Raw genomic sequence first — 23,368 nt, forward strand, 5'->3', positions numbered from 1 at the left:
GGGCGGGGCCGACTATATCATACCATAAACCACCCCTACTGAATTAGAAAACATAAGCATTTGTGGGGTAACATTGGTATTGGTTTAAGCGATAGACCGCATTTCCATATTTAGGAACATTAAGGGGTACATTTTTATGGGAGTTTTGTCACAATCTGAACAGAAATGTCTGATATTATATATAGTTGTAGCTATAGTTGATTTTGCACCTACAGAGTTAGTATACAACTAATATTGAGTCCATTATTAAAAAAGAGGAAATCGCTCAATAAATGTGGGTAGTAAATCAATGAAACAATTAATGTGGATAATAAATCGAAATTCGGGAACATCGGGCAATATTATTATGTAAGAGTTACATGTAAGTCTAAATACGATTGGTTAATAAATAAGAGTATTATGGCCAAATTTGGGAAAATCGAGCGATGTATACATATCGGAACCGATTTAGATGATATTTGCCAGGTTTAATTGAAACCACAGAAGGTGACCTTGTGCTAAATTTGAGTAAGATCAGTTAAGAAATGAGGCCTCTATGGTCAAACATAAGGTTGCTACACACAAAAAATTTTTTTTCTGATTCAATCACGAAATTAATATATCCAATTAATTTTTAATTGAAATGTCTTCAATCACAGAAATGATAGTATCAATTAAATAAATAATTGGAGGTCAATTAAAAAGTTAATTGATCCAATTAAAAAATTAATTGATACTATTATTTTTGTGATTGATTTTTGTTTCAATTAAAAAATTTTTTGAATCAATTAAATTTTTAATTGAATATTTTTTAAAACTCAATTAAAATTTTAATTGAAAAATTTTTCGTCAAATTTTTTTGTGTGTAGGGGCAAATTTTTCAAAATCGGGCAATACATATATATGGGAGTTATATCTACATCTGAACCAATTTCGATGAAACTTTGAACATACAGTTAGTACTGTAGAAGACTGGATCTAGTTAACTTTGAGTAAGGTCAGTTAAAAAAAAAATAAGGGTTCTATGGCCAAATTTGGGAAACTCGGGCTATACATATATATGGGAGCTATATCTAAATCTGAACCGATTTCGATGAAATTTTGCACATATAGTTAGTGCTATAGAGTATTATATTTGGCCAACTTTGAGTAATATAGGTTGATAAATAAGGTTTTTATAGCCAAATTTAGAAAAATCTGGCGGTACATATGTACGGAAACTATATAGCTATATAGCTGAACCGATTTCGATGATTTTTTGCACATATTGTTAGTACTATAGAAGATTATAGTAAACCAACTTTGCGTAAGATCTGTTGATAAATAAGGGTTTTATGGCCAAATTCGGGAAAATCAAGCAATACATATATATGAGAGCTATATCTAAATCTGAACCGACTTGGATGAAATTTTGCAGCCTTGAAGGGTGATGCAGAAGATTACTTTTTGCTAAATTTGACAATCCGTTTGTAAAATAGCGCAACGTGACCCCATTTGTCGAAATCGGGCGATACATATATATGGGAGCTATATCTAAATTTAATGCGATTTCAATAGCGTTCGTTCTTGTGCCCAAAACATACCCTGTACCAAACTTCATCAAAATCGGTTAATAATTGCGACCGGAATCCTGTGAACAATAAATACATGGACAGACGGACGGATGGAAGGACGGACGGACACCAAGCGCTAGATCGACTCAGGAGGTGATTCTGATCGGTATATATTTTATGGAGTCTAAAATCAATATTTCTGCTAGACACATTTTTTGGCAAATCAAAGTTATTATACCCTGACCACAATGTGGTTTTTTAAAGTTTTAAACATTTCTATAAAAATAAAATTAAAAAAAAAATTTTAAAATTTTTCTAGGCAAATAAATTTTTACAAATTTTTCTATAAAAATACAATTTTGAAAAATTTTCTATAGAAATTAAATTTTGAGCAAATTTTCTATAGAAATAAAATTTTGACAAAATTTTTCAAAACTTTAAAAAAATTCTATAGACAAAATTTTCTACAGAAATAAAATTTTCTATAAAAATAAATGTTGATAAAATTTTCTGTAGAAATAAAATTTTGACAAAATGTTCTATAGAAATAAAATTTTAACAAAATTTTCTATAGAAACAAAATGTTAACAAAATTTTCTATAGAAATAAAATGTTGAAAAAATATTCTATAGACATTAAATGTTGGCAAAATTTTCTATGGGAATAAATTGTTGACAAAATTTTCTATTGGAATAAAATGTTGACAAAATTTTCTATAGAAATACAATTTTGACAAATTTTCTATAGAAATAAAATTTTGACAAAATTTTCTATAGAAATAAAATTAAAAAAAAATATATAGAAATAAATTAAAAAAAATTTCTATAGAAATAAAATTTTGACAAAATTTTCTATAGAAATAAAATGTTGACAAAATTTTCTATAGAAATAAAATATTGACAAAATTTTCTATAGGAATAAATTGTTGATAAAATTTTCTATTGGAATAAAATGTTGACAAAATTTTCCAAAATAAGATCTTTTTCTTTTGATGAAGATTTCGTTTTTTAATTTAAACATATTTGCATTTTACCGATCTTGGTGGCATTTTGAGGACTTGTAAACAATATATCTCTGAATTTCATTTCTTTTTTTGATTTTGTTATACCCTCCACCATAGGATGGGGAGGGTACACTTTGTCAATCCGTTTGTAACACATCGAAATATCGTTCTAAGACCCCATAAAGTATATATATTCTGGGTCGTGGTGAAATTCTGAGTCGATCGGAGCATGTCCATCCGTTCGTCCGTCTGTTGAAATCACGCTAACTTCCGAACGAAACAAGCTATCGACTTGAAACTTGGCACAAGTAGTTGTTATTGATGTAGGTCGGGTGATATTACAAATTGTAGGTCGGATGGTATTGCAATCGGTCCACTTTTACGTATAGCCCCCATATAAACGGACCCCCAAATTTGGCTTGCGATTGCTCTAAGAGAAGCAAATTTCATCCGATCCGGCTGAAATTTGGTACATGGTGTTACTATATGGTCTCTAACAACCATGCAAAAATTGCTCCATATCGGGGATCGGTTTATAGCCCCCATATAAACCGATCCCCCGATTTGGTTTGCGGAGCCTCTAAGAGAACCAAATTTCATCCGATCCGGCTCAAATTTGGTACATGGCGTTAGTATATGGTATGTAACAACCATGCAAAAATTGGTCCACATCGGTCCAAAATTATATATAGCCCCCATATAAACCGATCCCCCGATTTGGCTTGCGGAGCCTCTAAGAAAAGCAAATTTCATCCTATCAGGCTGAAATTTGGTACATGGTGTTGGTATATGTTCTCTAATGACCATGCAAAAATTGGTCCGTATTGGTCCATAATTATATATAGCCCCCATATAAATCGATTCCCAGATTTGTCCTCCGGAGCCTCTTGGAGGAGCAAAATTCATGCGATCCGGTTGAAATTTGGAACATGGTGTTAGAATGTGGTCTCTAACAAACACGCAAGAATTGGTCCATATCGGTCCATAATTATATATAGCCCCCATATAAACCGTTCCCCAGATTTGATCTCCGGAACCTCTTGGAGGAGCAAAATTCATCCGATCCGGTTGAAATTTGCAACGTGGTGTTAGTATAAGACCGCTAATTACCATGCCAAAATTGGTCCATATCGGTCTATAGTTATATATAGCCGGATGGATGACAGTCTTCAGTAGAAGTTTTTACGCAATCCATGGTGGAGGGTACATAAGCTTCGGCCTGGCCGAACTTACGGCCGTATATACTTGTTTTATATTTGTTTTTAATTTTACATTAAATAAATAATAGTTTGCTAATTATGAAAAATTAACGTTATTTCCTTCAAAACTTTGTAAAACATATAAAATTTTACCAATTTTCACTTGTTGGCCATCTTGTTTGTATTTTGAGGACTTTTAACAAAAAATAATATTTCTGAATTTCATTTCTTCTTTAATTTTGTTTTATATTTGTTGTTAGCTTTCAACTCAAAAAATTAAATGTTTTCTAATATCACAAAAAAATGTTGTCGTGTTCTCAAAATAAGAATGCGAATTTAGCTTGGCATGAAAAAAAATGTTGTTGGACTAAGGTAAACTTGGCTTTAATAATTCAGAAAAAGATCTTCAAAATTAATGAAGTTGTCTTTAAATTGACATCTTAAAAATTATTTGTATTTGAAACATTGTCTAATTTCCAACTGAAGTCGAGCCACCGTGGTGCAATGGTTAGCATGCCCGCCTTGCATACACAAGGTCGTGGGTTTGATTCCTGCTACGACCGAATACCAAAAAGTTTTTCAGCGGTGGACTATTCCACACTGAAAAAACAGTGAACCCTTTTCCATTGCAAAATGAACTAAACTGTAGTAATATTGACCATGATTTAGCCCTTAAGATTTTTTTCAACTTGTCTAGTTTATAATTTTCTTAAATTTTAGTTCATCTATAACATTGTAGTTTAGTTCATTTTTACAACACCATAAGATTTATATACCCCTACCAAGTAAAAAAGTCAGTATTATTTTGGTTTACTTGCTTATTTTGTAAGAAACCCGATAATAAAAATTGGTTAACAGTCTCTTTAAAATGTCGACGACTAAACTATTTTTAAATCAATCATTCCACAGTACAGAGACATTAAATAATTAAAGGAACAACAAACCGTTTTACTATTATGAAAATTTTCATACATTAAAATTAAACTTTCTTTAAGCAAAAGTACTTTATTCCAAAAACTTATGATGAAAGTTCTTAATACAATGTTTTTTGTGAATAAAAATTATGACCACGTGGAACAGAGAGTAGTTCATTTGAACTCGCTGTTTGAACATTTTGACTTATCCTTTTTTTATTCATCGTAGGTAATTTTTTCACATATCTTGCTAGAAAAAATGGAAACAATAATGAAAATTGTTAAAAATTAACACCATGTAATGAAATATAATTTTTAATTCTTCATTTTAGCTTGTAACTTACAATATTTGGGGCATTTTATCAAATGGTGTAAGGAATTTAACTTTTCTTTGGAAAACGTATCTCATAAAATTTGTACCTGAAACAATTAGAGAAATAATGAAGTATTCTAAATAAACTCATAAAACTGTGTTGTTATCGATGTGAAAGATATAATAAAATAAATATTCTAGTTGAAAGAAAGCCAAAGTTTTAATATAAAACTTACCAATTCTCTATTAAATTGTACGCTGAGGGGAAATATAAAAAGTTGTCCAAATTTATTTGGGTTACTCTGAAATTAAATATTTATTTTTTACATTAAATAAAATTATTAAATAGGTTTTCAAAAAATCTAATGAAAAAAATAATAATATGCATAAAAACCAAATATTCTTGTTAAAAGAAAGTTAAAGAATCCTTACCAATTCACTATTAAATTACAGGCAAAGGAGTACTAAAAATGTGTCCAAATTTTTAAGGGTTTATTCTGAAATTAGATATTTGTTTTTACATTAAAAATATTACATTGGTTTCCAAAAAAATTTATTAAAGAAATACTAAAATAAAGTATTAAAAATCTGTAATTTTGATGATAAAAATGTCATAAAAACGTAAATATTCTAGTCGAAAAAAGGCAATTTTTAAAAGAAAACTTACCAATTCTCTATTTTTTAAATTTGTTCGAATCCATCTGGAGTTGCTCTGAAATTAAATATTGTTTTTACAACAAAGAAAAACATTGAACTGGTTTCCAAAAAAATTAATTAACAAATAATAATATACATAAAAAATATTCTTTTTAAAAGAAAGTCATATTAAAAAAATACTTACCAATTTATGAATAAACTATACGCTGAGATATAACAAAAATTTTCCAAATTCATCTGGAATTGAATATTATTTTTTTTTACATAGAATAATAAAAATTTCAATACACTTTCAACATATTTTCCTAAATATCCCTAATAACTTTTTTCTAAACTACCGATAAAATATTAATAACTTTCATTTAAAAGGTTTAATAAACAAACACTAATATATGTCTCAAAAATCCAAAATATTCCATGTCTTTATATTCCCTTGTTGCATACCAGCTAAAAAGATGCAACAGCCCACGCCAACGCCAACTATACAACTGAAGCATGCCAAACAAAACCAAGCAAAGCCAAAACATTCCTACAACAACAAAAACACATGTGCCATTATTGAAAACAACACCTCATCTAGCCAAATAAACCATCCGCGAATAACAAACACACACGCAAACCACTAAATGAACAAAAATAAAAACAACCCCACGCTCATGTATACACAACAAAACTCAAGTAACATCATCTTTACATTAATCACATTCCACTATGCCGATAAAGATCTCTGTACTATGCACTGTTCATCGCATCTGCTGACAATTTACTCTAAGAATAATATTCGTAAAGGCACACCAGTTTATGAACGATGAAACGTTTAACTTAAAATTTGCAAAATTTTCATGAAATGTTATCTACCATTATTTAACGAAAATGTCTATAAATTTAATTACATGTGAACTAAAAATATTTTATTGGGTAATTTTCTACCAACAATTAGTAACTATAGGAATTGTCAGTAAGAAATTGCTATCCACTTTCAAGTTCATTTTTCGTAAAAAAAAATATTTCTCATACAAAAAAATTTTATAGTAAATTGCACTTATTATTTACAAAATACTTTACATTTTACAAGTAGTTTTATAGCATGACAAACGAATTTTTAACTACCAGTTAAGAAATTTTTTAAGGAAATTTCCATCGTATTTTGTAGGCCATGAACTAAACGATTGCTACTTAGAATTTGTAAAATTTCCTTTCGAGTAGTTAATTTTCGTTGAAGATACGAAAAATGAACTAAAATTTTGGAAAATTCTTGTAATAAATTTTTATAAAAATCTTCTTAAATTTACGAGACACTTTTTTTTCTGTGCACCTCAGTAATGCTGGTGACATTTCTGAGGGTTTCAAAGCTTCTCTAAGTGGTTTCACTGGAATGTGGAACGCCGTTCGGACTCGGCTATAAAAAGGAGGTCCCTTGTCGTTGAGCTTAACATGGAATCGGGCAGCACTCAGTGATAAGAGAGAAGTTCACCACTGTGGTATCACAATGGACTGAATAGTCTAAGTGAGCCTGATACATCGGGCTGCCACATAACCTAACCTAACCCAACGTGTTGGCCATATCATTCATCAATATTTGGATATGCGGAAGCTCTGTGCAAAATGGGTGCCGCGCGAGCTCACATTTGACCAAAAACAACAACGTGTTGATGATTCTGAGCGGTGTTTGCAGCTGTTAACTCGTAATACATCCGAGTTTTTCCGTCGATATGTGACATTGGACGCCATCTATGTGTCAGACCGGGGACTTATCAGCCAACCTGTTAACTGTTCCCGAATCACGAACATTTTGCTATTTTCGTTATCTTACCCCTTTATTCAATCAGATATTTTTGATCCCTTTTTATATATGAGGAACGTGAAGGAGTTGTCCGATCTGACCCAAAATTTGCATTTTTTCTTAGTATTGACCTTCAATAAGGTCCTACAAAGTTTCGTTTTCCTGCGAAGCATCCTTCTATTTTTGTCCATTCGTTGTGTGGGATCGAAGCACTGTGAGCCGGTCCAAGCATTAATCTCCATACATTTTGTTTGATGTTGTTTGCAACAAGTAAATTCCCTCAAAATTAGATTTCGCGGTTGTGCAAAAATTGGTCCATATCGATTTGATTTCTGAAGCCTCGTGGAGGAGCTAAGTTCATTCGATTCATATAAACTTTAATACAACATTCGCAGCAAAGAAACGCGTCGCCAAAAAAGTTGTGAGCGTGTTCTTTTTGGATCCAGACGTAGTGTAAAATTGGCGCAGAATGGATGAATTTAACATTGGCTTGTTACTGAACGGATCACAGTGGTTGCAAATCGCTTTCCTGAAATAATTTTGAAACTTGTGAACGGATAAAAATATCAACATATTTTTTTGTGAAAACTGAGGTGTCTTCCTCTAAGTTTCCAGAGTTTTACTTTGATTTGCTTCAAATTTTTACAAGGAGTACAATTAATGATATAGTCAAGTGAGGTAAATTTGTTGTACATCGGCTCAGATTTAGATATAGTTCCCATACAAAACCTACGCCCGAGTTAGACTCACATGACCACCAAAGACCACATTTTCACTCCGAGACCAAAGTTTCACTCCGTTTTACTTGAAATTTTACACAGGTGGTAACATTTTACGCACTGAATTTAGTTAAAATCGGTTCAGATATAAATATAGCTCACATATATATCTAACGCCCGATATGCACTTATATAGGCCCAGAAGCTAGGATTTTGCTGTGAGTGGCTTCAAATTTTGTGCAAGGAGCTTATTTGATAATATCGTCCGAATTTGGTCGAAATCGGTTCAGATTTAGGTATAGCCCCATATAAAAGTACATTTGCAGATATGCACTATATCACCCGCAAAGGTCTAAATATAACATAATATATTGTTGGAAAGATATTAGAGAGGACTTTCTTCTTTTGTAATAGAGAAAAACAAAAATTACAAAAATTGTTTTTGGGTCAAGGAACAATTGTTTTTATATTCAAATTTATCGTCAATTAAAAATATTAATTGAAACCTTTATAACTTTTGAATTATGATATCATTATGATTTTATTGAGTTTTGCAGGAAAAATTGTGTTAAGAAATATTGCTGAATATATCATTCCCAAAATTCGTATCAAAATCCCCAAAAGGGATCATATGTTAAAAAAAAAAACTTTTTTTTTGTAATTTGCATATTTCTCAGCGGTTTACCGGTAGGATAATGAAACCTTTTACAGTTAGTTAGTGGATACATAATGCTTTTTGGAAAAGAGATCGGCTTAGCAATCGGTGCTTTGCCAAATGAGAATTTTCTTACACAAATTTTTTTTCAGAATTTCAGAAGGTAAGAAAAATTATGAAATGACGTTTTGATTTGAAATCTAAAATCCCATTATTTAAATGATTACGAGAAGTAAAATCGGGAAATTTTACATTCAGTTTCAAGTAATTTTCATGATCAGTGCGCCTTCTATACCCTCAAGAAGTGAAATCGGAACCCTTACCAAATGGACCTATAAAAACTAAATCCGATACAGGTTTTTGTATCGGATTTCAGGCAAATCGATTAAAAGCTATGGTTTCTAGAAGCCCAAGAAGTAAACTCAGGCGATCGATCTATATGGGGGATATACCAAAACATGGAGCGATTTACACCACTGAAAACCAATTTATAGTCCTAAAATACCTCTAGATTTCAAATTTCAGGAAAATTGGATATAAATTACGGTTAGAAGCTCAGGAAGTAAAATCGGGAGATCGGTCTATATGGGGGCTATAGCTAACCATAGACCGGTACACACCATATTCACGATTTCTGGAAGCCCAAGAAGTAAAATAGGAAGATCGGTCTATATGGGGGCTATACCAAGACATGGACCGATATACCCCATTTTCGACACACCTATTTACGGTACCAAAATACCTCTAGATTTCCAATTTCAGGCAAATCGGATAGAAAATACGGCTTCTAGAAGCCCCAGAAGTAAAATCGGTAGATTGGTCTATATGGTACATTTTCGGTCAGTTTTGGTACACCTATGAAATACCTCTAGATTTCAAATTTCAGGCAAATCGGTTTAAAAATCCGGTTTCTAGAAGCCCAAGACCCCAAATCGGGGGGTGGGTTTATATCAAAACTTGGACCGATATAGTCCATCTTCGAACTTTATCTGCCTGGAAACAAAAAACGAGTCTGTGCCAAATTGCAGGACGTAGATCGGTGGGTATAAAAGGTGAATTAAAAGGACTTTTTGTGTAGTTATGTGCTTGGATATTTTGGAAGTGTAAATTTTTTTTTTGTTGGATTCCTAATATGATATTTTATTTTCTTGCATATACTATCAATATCTTATAGGATACTGGAAAGCTTATCTTATATACATCACTATGCCTAGGCAGATCCATACATTTCAAAATCATTGCCATAATATCGTTCATATATTCTTCATGTAACACGACTGGTATACGATCCAGGAAAGGATTTACAGCTTTCATATTTTCTATTTAAAACAAAAAAATCATCTTTATTGATTAATTCTTTTGCTTATAATATTCAAAGCTCTTACCCTTGAATACTTCTAAACTATCGTAGACAAATATTCTATCCTGCACATCAACGGTGTATTCCGTAAAATTCAATGTTGACATTAATTGCGAAAATTCTTCTGCTGGTTGCGATGAGTTTTGTAATGACACTGGTAATACTGAATCCAAATCATGCATATATTTAGACCATTTTTCCATTTGACGGGCTAGTTTGTAGCCAGCTATTGTGGGATGTGATGCCAAAAATGTTAGCAGGCAATCACCGCCTTCAGGACGCAATAAATCGTATATGTTTTGCAAAGCTTGTCTGAAATTATATAATACATATGTATAAAGAAATATCAACAAATAATTTCAAAGACAAACCAAAAATAATTGAATTTGAAATAACATTAAATTCAAAAGGTGATTAAATAAAAATTTTTTAATTGAAGCCATTCATTTGGCTCCTTCTGGTCGAACTATTTTATAATGATAAAATTTGGCACAGATTCGTGTTTTGTTTGCACGTTCCAGGTTTCGATATAAAGCCCATATAAACCGATTTCCAGATTTTACTTCTTGGGCTTCTATATAGTCAAACGAAACTTTTGGAAAACGTGTATTGAAAACGTCGCGCTTTTGTTACAGATTCTTTTAATTTAATCGAATATTTCAAACTTTTATCATCAAAAAATGTGTTTGATACAAAATTTGTATTTTTGCAATAATAAAAAAAATATTTTTTTTCTTTTCGTTTATCAAGCACCTACCTTTTCTGATATTAAGTTTTTAATAAGACACATTTTAAAGTTTCATAGTAAAAATGTAGTATGCCGAACATCTTTTCGAAATCTTGCGAACATTTTTGGAATATATGTAAAACTACATTATTTTCGTTCCCAAAAGTTGTATTTTTAAGAAAGTGGCCAACTAAAGGTATATGTCTGTAAATAAAGTTTCTTTACATCGTCTCGTGGGCGCCCAAAACTATACTCTATACATATAACCGCATAGCTATATGACTAGATGGCTATAGCGATAATTGCCTGGTGATGAACAGCTACGTAGACCAGTGGATAATGTGTTGGCTTACACATTGTATGGACCCTGGCTCCATTTCCCGTCTAGGTGAAAGGTAACATTATAAAATCGAATAATTTCTTTTGCATTGTTTGCATTACAGAAAAAGTGGTAAGAACTAAATAAACGTCAGTTCCAGAATTATTTCCAATGGACAACAATTCCGAAGATCCACTTTCGTGCAGCGTGTGATGGCTTTGTGATCTCTTAAAGGCCATGATTTTTGCCAAAGGTAGCCAATTCGAACAAATCTAAATTATTTCCGACATTTTTACTTTTGAACAATAAAATTATGTATAAAAAAAAACAACAAGTAAGGAAAGTCTAAAGTCGGGCTGGGCCGACTAAATCATCCCTAGAAGTTATATGTAAATCTGAACCAATTTCTTCCGAAATCAATGACCAAAAATAGATACTAGTTCTAATTTTGCTAAAACTGCGACCCAGACGTTTATCACAAAAATAAGTTCACAGACAGATGGACATGGTTAGATCGATTCAGTGATCCACCCTGAGCAATTTTGTCAAAGAAATCATCCTTCTCGTCTTCTTTTGGGTATTATAAACATAGGCACTAACTAATAATACCCTGCCAAAAATCATTTTCTATAAAAAAAATTTGTCAAAATTCAATTTTTTCGAAATTTTTGTCAAAATTTAATTTTTTTAGAACATTTTGTAAAAATTTTATTTCTATAGAAAATTTAGTCAAAATTGTATTTCTATAAAAATTTTTGTCAAAATTTTATTTCTATAAAATATTTTGTAAAAATTTTATTTCTATATAAAATTTTGTCAAAATTTTATTTCTAGAGAAATTTTTTTCAGAATTTTATTTCGATAGAAAATTTTGTCAAAATTTTATTTCTATAGAAAATTTTGTCAACATTTTATTTCCATAATATTTTGTATATAATATTTTATTTCTATATAATATTTTGTAAAAATTTTATTTCTATATAAAATTTTGTCAAAATTTTATTTCTAGAGAAATTTTTTTCAGAATTTTATTTCGATAGAAAATTTTGTCAAAATTTTATTTCTATAGAAAATTTTGTCAACATTTTATTTCCATAGAAAATTTTGTCAAAATTTTATTTCTATACATAATTTTGTCAAAATTTTATTTCTATAGGGAATATTGTCAAAATTTTATTTCTATAGCAAAAAATTTTAGAAAATTTTGTAAAAATTTTATTTTTATAGAACATTTTGCAAAATTTTATTTCCTAGAAAATTTTGTCAAAATTTCATTTCTATAGAAAATGTTGTCAAAATTTTATTTCTATAGAAAATTTTGTCAAAATTTTATTTCTATAGACAATTTTGTCAAAATTTTATTTCTATCGAAAATTTTGTCAAAATTTTATTTCTATAGAAAATTTTGTCGAAATTTTATTTCTATAGATTTTTTTTGTTAGATCTATAGAATATTTGTCAAACTGTTATTTCTATAGAATGTTTTGTCAAACTGTTATTTCTATACAAAAATTTTGTCTAAAATTTATTTCTATAAAAAATTATGTCAAAATTTTATTTGTGTATGAAATTTTGAAAAATTTTATTTCTATGGAAAATTTTGTCAAAATTTTATTTCTTTAGAAAATGTTGTTCCAAATTTAATTTCTATAAAAAATTTATTATTTTTTTGTCAATTTTTTTAGAAAATGTTATCAAAATTTTTTTTTTGATTTTTTGTCAAATTTTTATTTCTTTTGTTTTGTTTGTTATTGTTATTTTTATTTCAGCTTAAAACCAAGCGTTGACTAAGGTTAGGTTCGGTTAGGTTATGTGGCAGCCCGATGTATCAGGCTCACTTAGACTATTCAGTCCATTGTGATACCACAGTGGTGAACTTCTCTCTTTGACTTTCAATCTAACTTAACTAAACTTCAATCTAACTTAAACTACAAGAGTAGCTTATTCAACAGAGGAAATTTATTTTTGCAAAGCCCTTTAGACGGGACTTCGTTGAATATGAGTTCTCACTCACGGAGCCACATATTGTTTCTTTCGATAAAGCTACCAGTATCATTAATAAGATTTATGTTTCCACTAGAGGTGTGCACATGAGTAATAGTCACGCTCACGCACACTCACACTCACGACTGCAAATCATACTCACGCACACTCATGCACGATATTTTTTGGTAGGACTCACGCTCACGCACACCCACGAAAAGAAAATTTGTACTCACGCACGAAAACGTCGAGACTCACGAAAAATATCGTGACTCACGAATAATTCTATGATTAATTTGCCTTACCGAGGTGTCTGAAAACATGAGCATTATTAAAATCGAGAGTGTTATTAAACTCTTAACATCCCAGCAAAAAAAATTGGAAGTTGTTCTACAGACATTTCTTTTAAAGCCCATCCCAGAATCCCCCATAGAGTTTTTTCAACTTCCGATGCAGTCCTTTTGGACAAGTCCACAAACATTTCTTCTAAAGCGCATCGGGGGATCCCCCAATGATTTTTTCTACTTCCGATGCAGTCCTTGTGGACAAGTGGGAGTGGGAGCCACCATGGTGCAATGGTTACCATGCCCGCCTTGCATACACAAGGTCGTGGGTTCGATTCCTGCTACGACCGAACACCAAAAATTTTTCAGCGGTGGATTATCCCACATCAGTATTGCTGGTGTCTTTTCTGAGGGTTTCAAAGCTTCTCTAAGTGGTTTCACTGAAATGTGGAACGCCGTTCGGACTCGGCTATAAATAGAACGTCCCTTGTCATTGAGCTTAACATGGAATCGGGCAGCACTCAGTGATAACCACCACTGTGGTATCACAATGGACTGAATAGTCTAAGTGAGCGATACATCGGGCTGCCACATAACCTAACCTAACCTTGTGGACAAGTATTAGAAAGAACGCAATCAGGCTATTTTAAGTGCAAAAAAATAATAATAAAAAAAAATTATTTCATCCCCGCTGGGATTTGAGCCTGTGCCGTTTGACTTTTTCGCTTCCATGGAAGTTCTTTTTGCAAATTACGAGAATTTTTAATATTTTTTTTTGTAAAAAATAAAAACGATGCATACCATAAAAAAAAAATAATTTTTTAGAAAAAATATTTGATAAAAAAATTGCCGCTGGTGAGATTTGAACCTGCGTTTCTTATTTTTTCGTTCATACTAATAAAGAACCTCTCGAGAAGCAATTAGAATGTTATTCCTTGGTGTCGTATTACGATCATATCATAAACACTTGAACTGACCTTTCGACGCTTTATGTTCAATGACGTTTGTAGGTGAGTGTGCTAAGGTGTTCTGTTATGGTGCCATCAAACCCAGGTTCAGCCCCTGGTCGGAGCGAAAAAGTTTTTCAAATTGTAAAAAGTTAGATAATAGGAAAATAATAGTGTAATAAAAAATATGGTTGAAAAAAAATGAAATTGGTTGAAAAAAAAATTTGTTTCGCTTTTTAAATTTCTTCATTCAAATTAACTTCCAGGGCACAACTTCTAAAGCGATGCAAAGGATCCAAAAAGGGAGTACTTCCGTCCTATGACAAGTCCATGTAAAATTCATTGGAGATGATCCATGTTTGCACTACTTCCGGATCACAGATTGGGGATCCAAACTACTTGTTTGGAAGCTCATTTTTTTTTGCTGGGATCCCAGGTGTCACTAAAATTGTAATTGAATTTAACTCTTTAGGGAGCCACCGTGGTGCAATGGTTAGCATGCCCGCCTTGCATACACAAGGTCGTGGGTTCCAAGGCCGTATTCAGGGGGGGGGATGTGGGGGATCAAACCCCCCCCGAAATGAATGAATATTTTTATATAAATAAATATATATTTTTAGCTGCATAGAAAAATCTTATCGAAGATGTTGAAGAAAAGCTGGAGGTTTTATTTTGAAAAACGCTTACCTATAAAAGTTGCACAAATCATAGAATACTACACGGTTGAAAAAGACTGTTTTTCATATGTTTGGCTATAAACATTATATGTTTGGAACACACATTTTTAAACACAATATTTTTGAGTGCAAGCATATAATGTTCATAAACTAGCATAACATGTTTGGGACATATATGTTAATATGTTAGAACATATTATGTTTGGGACATAAAATGTTTGTAAATATAATATGCTTGAATGCAAACATATATTAATTTAGAAATAGCCTATAAACATATATGTGTTTAGTAGCTTGGAGCGCTATTGAATTAAGTTGGTGGTTGTTGCTTGTTATTACAAAATTTACATTTTATTTTTCCTTGGGCAATTGATCAGCTACTTCTTTGATCCTTACAAACTGTGTGGTCCGCTGTTCGAATCCCTGTCCGGCAAAAGGTAAAAATAAAATAAGAAATAAAAAAAATCATAAAATTGAATAATTTCTTCTACAATGTTTGTATTACAGAAAAAGGGGCTAAGAATTAAAAAATCTCGTGGAAGTGAGAAAGATGTCGGGGAATACACAATTGGGCAGAAACAAAATTTTGAGCATTCAGGTCGAAAACCTCTGTTGTTAGCACCTATATTACCTGTTTATTTTCATAATTCATTATGATTGTAAATATATAAATAAATAAATAAAATTTTGAGCACAATATTCTTTGGGAGAATTTTTTTTAAGCATATAATATTTTTGGGTGCAAAATGCTTCCAAACATATTATATGGTCACATAATAACATATTGTTGTTTGGAAGACAACATTATTGAATTTGGATGCAAAAATACAAAATGTTTGGAACTTAGACTACCCAAACATATATTGTTTAGACCAATATGCTTTCAAACATATTATATATTGGTAGAGATCAAACATATAAATGTTTGGGCAATACCCAAAAATGTATATGATTGAAGCAAAATATGTTTGGGAGTATATGTTACAGAAGCGATTTTTTGTGAGGGTGTAGTTGAAAAGTCCGTTAAACGACGGCCGAACAAAAAACAAATTGTTTTTGTTCTCGCACCACAAATTTCATTTTTGGAAAATGTCTTTCTGCTTTTTATTTGCGTTTGTTGTTCTTTTTGTGAACATGACTCGCTTTGTTTAGCCATAGCAACAACAACGAAATAGCCAAACACACATGTGTAAATGAAATGGCGCAAAACCTGCGAAAAGAACCTGCTTAATTCAGCGATGGAAGCACTTGGAGAGCGCAATAAAGACATATTTCCAAACGTGCATATTCTTTTAAAAATTTTGGTCAATTTGCCAGTTACTCAATTTTTAAGAAAGTACAAAAAAGGTATTTTTTAAGCGGAAAGGTACTTTTTACAAAAATTTCACTGGAAAATTATTGTCAAGAGACTAAATTTTAAAGAAAATAAAATTTTGACAAAATTTTCTATATAAATAAAATTTTGCAAAAGTTTCCTATAGAAATAAAATTTTGCAAAAAAATTCTGTAGAAAAAAAATGTTGCAAAATTTTTTCTATAGAAATAACATTTTGCAAAAATTTCCTATAGAAATAAAATTTTTACAAAATTTTCAATTGAAATAACAAATTTGACAACATTTTCTACCGAAATAAAAAATCGATAATATAGAGTCGCATTCTTTTTTCGACTAAAACATTCTTGATCAATAAAATCAATAAAATCCTGTTTTTGACTATGTCTTTTACAAAATCGAGATTTTCTTCCCACATGAACATGTCTGTTTACCATATTTGTAAAAGACTATTAGCAAATAAGGTTGATAAAGACTTTCTCAAAATATTAAAATATTTTGTCAAAGATATTGTACCATAAATCTGATATCGACTCAAAAATGTCTACACAAAAGGTACTAAATCATTCGCGGGGGTACTACGGTACTGACCGGGGTGAAAAAGTATTGAAAAAAGTACTATAGTACTGCATTTTCCATCCCTGCAGTTACTACATACTCATCCGAACTTTCATTTTCAACAATGAAGAGATTAAAGACGTATCTTAGAAATTCGACTAGCGAGAGTAGACTCAATGGATTGGCATTAATGTCGGTTCATCGGCGAATAAATGTGCCGACTGAAGAAGTCATTGATTTATTTGCTGCCCAAAAAGCCCGTCGGCTCAATTTAATATTGTAAAAATATTGTATACATACCTATGCATAAATAAAATTTTCTACACATGAGATTATATGAATATTTTTTTTTAAATTGAACCCCCCCCGAATTAAAATCCTGGCTACGGCCTTGGTGGGTTCGATTCCTGCTACGACCGAACACCAAAAAGTTTTTCAGCGGTGGATTATCCCACCTCAGTAATGCTGGTGACATTTCTGAGGATTTCAAAGCTTCTCTAAGTGGTTTCACTCGAATGTGGAACGCCGTTCGGACTCGGCTATAAAAAGGAGGTCCCTTGTCATTGAGATTAACATGGAATCGGGCAGCACTCAGTGATAAGAGAGAAGTTCACCACTGTGGTATCACAATGGACTGAATAGTCTAAGTGAGCCTGATACAACGGGCTGCCACATAACCTAACCTAACCTAACTCTTAAACGTTTTATGTTGGTGAGCAGGAATATTTTCGTGAGTGTAATTCGTTACTCACGCACACTCACGAAGATATTATTTTCGTGACTCACGCACGACATTTTGGTTTGTTAATCACGCTCATGCACACTCACGCTGTTGTCATGAGTGTGACTCACGACTCACGCACGGATCACGAAAATTTTCATGAGTCACGACAATTTATTTTTTTTTTTATTTATTTTCATTATGTAATTTGAAGCCACATAGCGGCCAATTTATGTAAATTACAATGAACTACTAACCGTGACTAAAGTATAATTTAAATTATGGCAATGTGAGGGTTTCAATTTCGTGTCACGTGCACACCACACATAAACATTTAATTCACTTTGAGGTGTTTGACCTCACCAACAATAACATAAAGGATGGTGATTTACAAAACAAATATAAAGCAAACACACTACTACGCTGGAATTCCATTATAAATAAGTTTCTATTTAAATATACTAAGATGCAATTTAGTTTGGTGACTTGAACATAACATAATACACGCAGAGAAGGAATATGATCACTTCAAACATGTTTCAAGAGCAAAATGTTATTTTTGTGTGGTGACCTTGTAACCTGTTTGTCACTAAAATGATATTTTCTCGTCAAATATAACCTGTTTGTCGAAATCAGATACATGATTTCCGAAACAATAATATGGTTGCGAAAATCATGTTACATGGTCACAACTCAAAAATAACATTTTGCTCTTAAAACATGTTTGAGGTGATCATATTCCTTCTCTGGGTGTACGCTGCTAACAAAACAAATTTCATGTGGCAAATATGACAGTGCAAATTTCATAACATTTCGTGTTTTCCTACCCTGGTTTAGTAGTTTTTGTGTCTAACCTACCTTTCGTTCTTTACCCACATTAAGGCATAAAATGATGTCACATGATCAAATGATTCTCTTAGATCATTTGGAAGTTCCTCAGATGTTTCCATATCGAATAATTGAAATTCCAAACCATTTATATAGCCATAATTTTTTCGGGCATAATTGACCATTTGCGGATTGATATCAGAACATACAAGTCTCTTGAAATTCAATGGCATTCGAGGATATACAAAATCAACAAGGACATCTCCACAACCTGAACCCAAATCAATTAGGGAATCTTCACCATCATAACGCCATTGGATTTTTGTTGCATACTCTTCAAGAACTGTTTGTGAATCATGTCGTTGAACCTCATTGGCTTTGTGATACAATTCTGGATGGTTCATTGTGAACCTATAGAGGTCTTATTTCAGAATTCTTCAGATGTTATTTAATATTGCTCTTCGATCCATGTTAAAGCTGAAACGAACTGTTATTGAGCTTCATAGTCTTAGCACATTTCAATATAAAATCAGGAAATTATTGAAAATACACATTCACTGATAAGCTTTATTGACAAAATACTACAGCTTTGAATACTCACAACATTTTTCATAACCTACCCCACTCTTTTGCGTATCAGGGTATTTTAACCCTAGTTTAAGCACCAATGTTTTTCTACATTAACTGTCACTATTTACATATGTAAATATTTTCTTTCCTTTGTTATTTTTAATTTCGTAACAGCTTTTTTATGTTTGTTTTTCATTCCAGTATTTGCTACAGAAAAAATATTGTTGTTTTTGAACGTTATCTGTTCGACATTATTGAAGTCGGTACAGAGTTAAATATAGCTCCCTATATATCTTTCGCCCGATATACACCCATATTATTACAGGCGCCACAGTTTTGCTCCGATCTACGCGATCTCCGATCTACGTGAGGGGGCTATATCCGATCTACGGTTTATAAGGGGGCTATATCAAAACCTGTAACGATATACAACATATTCGGCACACCTCTTTATGGTCCTAGAATACCTCTAGATTTCCAATTTCAGGCAAATTGGATAAAAACTACGGATTGTAGAAGCCCAAGAAGTAAAATCGAGAAATTGGTCTATATGGGGGCTATATCGAAACATGGTCCGATAATCACCATTTTCGGCACATCTCTACAGATTCTAGAAGCCCAAGAAGTAAAATCAGGAGATCGGTCTATATGGGAGCTATATCAAAACATGTACCGCTACTCACCATTTTCGACATACGTCTTTTTGGTCCTAGAATACCTCTAGATTTCAAATTTCAGGCAAATTGGATAAAAACTACTGATTCTAGAAGCCCAAGAAGTAAAATCGGGAGATATTAGGGCTATATAACAACATGTACCGATACTCACCATTTTCGGCACACCTCTTTATGGTCCTAGAATACCTCTAGATTTCGAATTTCAGGCAAATTGGATAAAAACTACGGATTCTAGAAGCCCAAGAAGTAAAATCGGGAGATATGGGGGCTATATAACAACATGTACCAATACTCACCATTTTCGGCACACCTCTTTATGGCCCTAGAATACCTCTAGATTTCCGATTTGAGGCAAATTGGGAGAAAATTATGGATTCTAGAAGACCAAGAAGTAAAATCGGGAGATCGGTCTATATGGGGGCTATATCAAAACATGGACCGATACACCCCATTTCCGACACACCAATTTGTGGTCTTAAAATACATCTAGATTTTCAATTTCAGGCAAATCGGATAGAAAATACACTTTAAAGACGCCCAAGAAACAAAATCGGGAAATCGGTCCATATGGGGCTATACCAAAACATGGACCGATAGGCACCATTTTTGGTACACTTTTGGATGGTCCTAAAATACCTCTAGATTTCCAAATTCAGGCAAATTGGATAAAAACTACGATTTTATAAGCCCAAGACCCCAAATCGGGCGGTCGGTTTATATGGGGACTATATCAAAACTTGGACCGATATAGCCCATCTTCGAACTTGACCTGCCTGCAAACAAAAGACGAATCTGTGCCAAATTTCAGGACGATTGCTTCATTATTGAAAGCTGCAACGTGATTACAACAGACAGACAGACGGACAGACGGACATGCTTATATCGTCTTAGAATTTCTCCCTGATCAAGAATACTCGTATATATACTTTATATAGTCAGAAATCGATATTTCGATGTGTTACAAACGGAATAACAAACTTATTATACCCCCGTTACCATTCTATAGTTGTGGGTATAAAAAACAGCATGTGTTTTCGCCTTGAGTGCAGCAATTTATGTATATGTGGACATGTGTTTCGTTTATAATTTTGACATTATGGGCACAATTTTTTTCTTGATTCGTTAAAAGAAATCGGAACGTATGAGGAGTAAGTCAAAATATTCCGGCAAAGGAAATTAAAAAAATGTTGGAAAATATAGAAAGTACACGTCACGCCCTTTCTCCCGATACCAAAATACCCTGGGCAGGATTGCACAGTGCGACATTTTTCTTTATATTTCGGACGTAGTTTGCATTTTTGCATAAAATGAAACTTGGCACAAGTAGTTGTTATTGATGTAGGTCGGATGGTATTGCAAATGGGCCATATCGGTCTACTTTTACGTATAGCCCCCATATAAAGGGACCCCCAGATTTGGCTTGAGGAGCCTCTAAGAGTAGCATATTTCATCCGATCTGACTAAAATTTGATGAATTGGTCCACATCTTTCCATAGTTATATATAGTCCCCATATGAACCGATCCCAAGATTTGGCTTGCGGAGCCTCAAAGAGAAGTAAATTCCATCCGATCCGGCTGAAATTCGGTACATGATGTTGGTATATGGTCCTAACAACCATGCAAATATTGGTTCTTATCGGTCCATATAGCCCCCGTATAAACCGATCCCCAGATTTGACCTCCGGAGCCTCTTGAAGGAGCAAAATTTATGCGATCCGGTTGAAATTTGGTACAGTTCGCTAGTGTATGGCCGATAACAACCATGCCAAAATTGGTCCTTATCGATCCAAAAATAATCTACCAAAATTTTATTGCCATAGAAAATTTTGTCAAATGTTTATATTTCCATAGAAAATTTTGTCAACATTTTATGTCTTTAGGAAATTTTCTCAAAATATAATTTCTATACAAAATTTTGCCAACCTTTTATTTCTATAGAACATTTTGTCAGAATTTTATTTCTGTAGAAAAATGTGTCAAAATGTTATTTCTATAGAAAATGTATGAAGCATTTCATAGTTGGAGGGAAATACTTTGCAAAATCTTCCAAAACATCCAGAATTCTACCAATCTACTAAACAGTAAAAAATCTACCATTTTTGGTAGACTCGTGTTCATAATTGTATATAGCCCCCATATAAAGCGACCCCCATATTTCAATTCTGGCTCTATAATTACAGCACAAAAGTTCATATCGGTTCGTAATTATTTCTTCCTTATACATTCCGATCAAGAACTGAATATATACGTATTTAATAGACTTTCTTTTGTCTACGAAATATCCCGCATGGACTAACTTACAATTTAGAAGATGATATTAAGAAGTTTTAAGATGCCTTGCCATCGGCCGCAACCCAAGTAATTTAATTGTAATAGTAGAAGTTTCTACGCAATCCATGGTGGAGGGTACATAAGATTCGGCCTGGCCGAACTTACGGCCGTATATACTTGTTGATTTTGTTTTGTATTTGTTGTTAGTTTTCAATTCAAAAAATAAAATTTTGCTTATTGTGAAATCTCGATATCATAGACAATTAAAAACAGATTTTAGAAAAAATTCGGAGCACCAATTTTTGCCGCTTTCGAAGCACTGTGCACGGTATGGTGGAGATCATCACCAAAATTTTTCCAATTAAAATTTTAATTGAATTTAAAAAAATCAATAAAAAAGAAACAAAAATAAATCAAACAATAATTACATCAATTAAATTTTTGATTGATTGATACTATCTTTTCTGGGATTGAACACATTTCAATTAAAATTTTATTGGATAAATTAATTTCCTTATATATGTGCATATAAATATTGTTGGTATTTATTTTTTCTGAAAAATACTATTTATATGTTTTGCATCGTTTGTGCGAAGCCATTCACACTCATGGATTTAGCACCCCGATAATATCGCATATCGCTGGGTACATGGGCACTGTGGAATAATAGAGAATGAGGAGGCGAATAATGTCCTAGCGGGAGTTTTTCCTCCAATATCTTCTTATGTTTTCAGGATAGAGGTCAAATATGAGGAACTATGGCGAAGACGTTGGGTCTCATCGCAAGGTTGCGAGCAAACCAAGTTGAAATGGGACTAAACGATCCGAAGAAACTGCGATATTTTAATTTCGATGAACAGAGAGAAATTGCGGCCTTTGAGTGGCATAACACCCTTAGGAAACCCTTGGTAAGAATAGGCCTTAAAGATAATAATATCTGTAGATGGTGTCTGGTATAGAGGTGTGCACGTGACACGAAATTGTCGTGACTCACGCTGAGGGAAACGGCGTGAGCGTGATTAACCAACCAAATGTCGTGCGTGAGCGTGATTCACGAAAATAATATCTTCGTGAGCGTGCGTGAGTAACGAATTTCGGAATAACACGCTCACGAAATAAATCCCGCTTACGAACATAAAATGCGTTGAATTCATTTATAATTTTTGTGATATTCTAAGTGTTAAGAGTTTTATAACGCTCTCGATTTTAATCATACTCATGTTTTCAGTCAGGTTCTGTAGGTAAATTACTCATAAAATTATTCGTGAGTCACGACATTTTTCGTGAGTCACGACATTTAAAAGATTTTCGTGCGTGAGTACAAATTTTCTTTTCGT

At 32.5% G+C, this 23,368-nt stretch overlaps 1 protein-coding gene across 1 annotated transcript; it reads right to left on the bottom strand.

The window, feature by feature from the left end:
- Positions 1-9,853: 9,853 nt before the first annotated feature.
- On the bottom strand, positions 9,854-18,988 carry LOC142224193 (juvenile hormone acid O-methyltransferase-like). The gene is made up of 3 exons (XM_075293979.1): positions 18,543-18,988; positions 10,161-10,447; positions 9,854-10,094 (listed from the first exon to the last, which is right to left on the bottom strand). The coding sequence occupies exons 1-3, from the start codon at positions 18,914-18,916 to the stop codon at positions 9,916-9,918; spliced, it is 840 nt and encodes a 279-aa protein (XP_075150094.1). The 5' UTR covers positions 18,917-18,988; the 3' UTR covers positions 9,854-9,915.
- Between the last annotated feature and the right edge of the window lie 4,380 nt (positions 18,989-23,368).

The sequence above is a fragment of the Haematobia irritans genome, chromosome 2 (assembly GCF_050003625.1).
Source record: "Haematobia irritans isolate KBUSLIRL chromosome 2, ASM5000362v1, whole genome shotgun sequence".
NCBI classification, from domain to species: Eukaryota; Metazoa; Arthropoda; class Insecta; order Diptera; family Muscidae; genus Haematobia; species Haematobia irritans.